Source organism: Tarenaya hassleriana, unplaced genomic scaffold (genome assembly GCF_000463585.1).
Source record: "Tarenaya hassleriana unplaced genomic scaffold, ASM46358v1 Cleome2017, whole genome shotgun sequence".
NCBI lineage: Eukaryota > Viridiplantae > Streptophyta > Magnoliopsida > Brassicales > Cleomaceae > Tarenaya > Tarenaya hassleriana.
Genome location: NW_010965388.1, coordinates 1 through 1416, shown reverse-complemented (window position 1 = coordinate 1416; position 1416 = coordinate 1). Strand labels below are relative to the sequence as shown.

The 1416-nt window shown below is 39.5% G+C and overlaps 1 protein-coding gene across 1 annotated transcript; it reads left to right on the top strand.

The window, feature by feature from the left end:
- Nucleotides 1–6: 6 nt before the first annotated feature.
- On the top strand, nt 7–1410 carry LOC109116692 (DNA polymerase-like; the record flags this gene model as incomplete). Its single annotated transcript, XM_019202575.1, has 1 exon — nt 7–1410. A coding segment is annotated over one exon (1404 nt), but the record flags the coding sequence as incomplete, so codon positions are not given.
- Between the last annotated feature and the right edge of the window lie 6 nt (nt 1411–1416).

Below are 1416 nucleotides of genomic sequence, written 5' to 3'. Positions count from 1 at the left end.
CCTTTCATAGTTGCCGATACCGAGACTATATATATTGATAACATTCATAAGCCTTATGCAGCTGGTCTAATGATTGTTCGTCCCGGTGAAAAAATCAATAAGATCATGATTAATCACTACTTCAGTGAAGACTACTCTATAATCTTGGATTCCTTTGAAGAAAGGAGTACTAAAGTCTTATATGACTTTGTATTAAGGATCTTAAGTATTGTTAGAAAAGAGAAAGAGACTTTCACTATTTATTTCCACAACTTCTCTAGATTCGATGGAATTATTTTGATTCAGCACCTAGCATATCATCACAAGAGCTTGAAGCTTAAACCACTGATGAGGAACAATCACCTTTACGAGTTAGCTGTCTATTCAGGTAAGAAATTGTTATTCCGCTTCAGAGACTCCTTGAATCTACTCCCTGGAAAACTGAACAACCTTGCTAAGAATCTTTGCCCCGATCTTGGCCCTAAAGGCTCCATCTCAATCCCATATGAAAAACTTCAAGTGGAGAATCTGATTCATAATCGAACAGAATTGTTGGATTATATGAAACAGGATATTCGTCTATTGGGTGGAGTAATGCAAAAAGCTCAAGAGATATATTGGAAGCTGTACAAGATGGACATTGAAAGCAAGATCACCATTTCCTCACTTGCTCTTAGCATCTTTCGTTTCAAATACTATAATGTATCTAATTTTCCAATCCACATCCCAAACAAGAATGAAGACAGCTTTATTAGGCGTGGTTATTATGGTGGTCATGCGGATGTCTATAAGCCCATTGGCGAGGACCTCTACTACTATGATGTGAACTCTCTCTATCCCTTTGTAATGAAGACATTTCCAATGCCTGGTGGTCAACCTGTCTGGCATTCTAATCTGGAAAGCATGGACTTAGATAGCATGTTTGGCTTTATTGAGGCATATGTGGTATGTCCGAAGACTATCAAAAATCCCTTTCTTCCCTATCGTGACAAGAATAATACTCTCATCTTTCCAACCGGAGAATTTGTTGGAGTCTACTATACAGAGGAGTTAAAGTATGCTAGAGGCCTAGGCTACACGGTCCTCCCAATCTCAGGATACCTCTTTAAGAAGATGGAAAGCCCATTCAGGAGCTTTGTTAGCTCACTCTTTGAGAGCAGGTTAGATGCAAGGAAATCGGGTAATGAAGCAATGGCCTATGTTTACAAGATCCTAATGAATTCCCTATACGGTAGATTTGGCATTAACCCTAAAAGCACGACAACCGAGATCTGCGATCAATCTCGATACATATATTTGATCAGGAATAGTGAGTTCATACACGGTGATATGCTTTGCGAGAACAACTACATCATTTCCTACCATAGCAATACCGAGAAGGGCACAGATTATTGGAAGCCACCGAAGAACTCTGCTGTCCATCTAGCAGCTGCGATC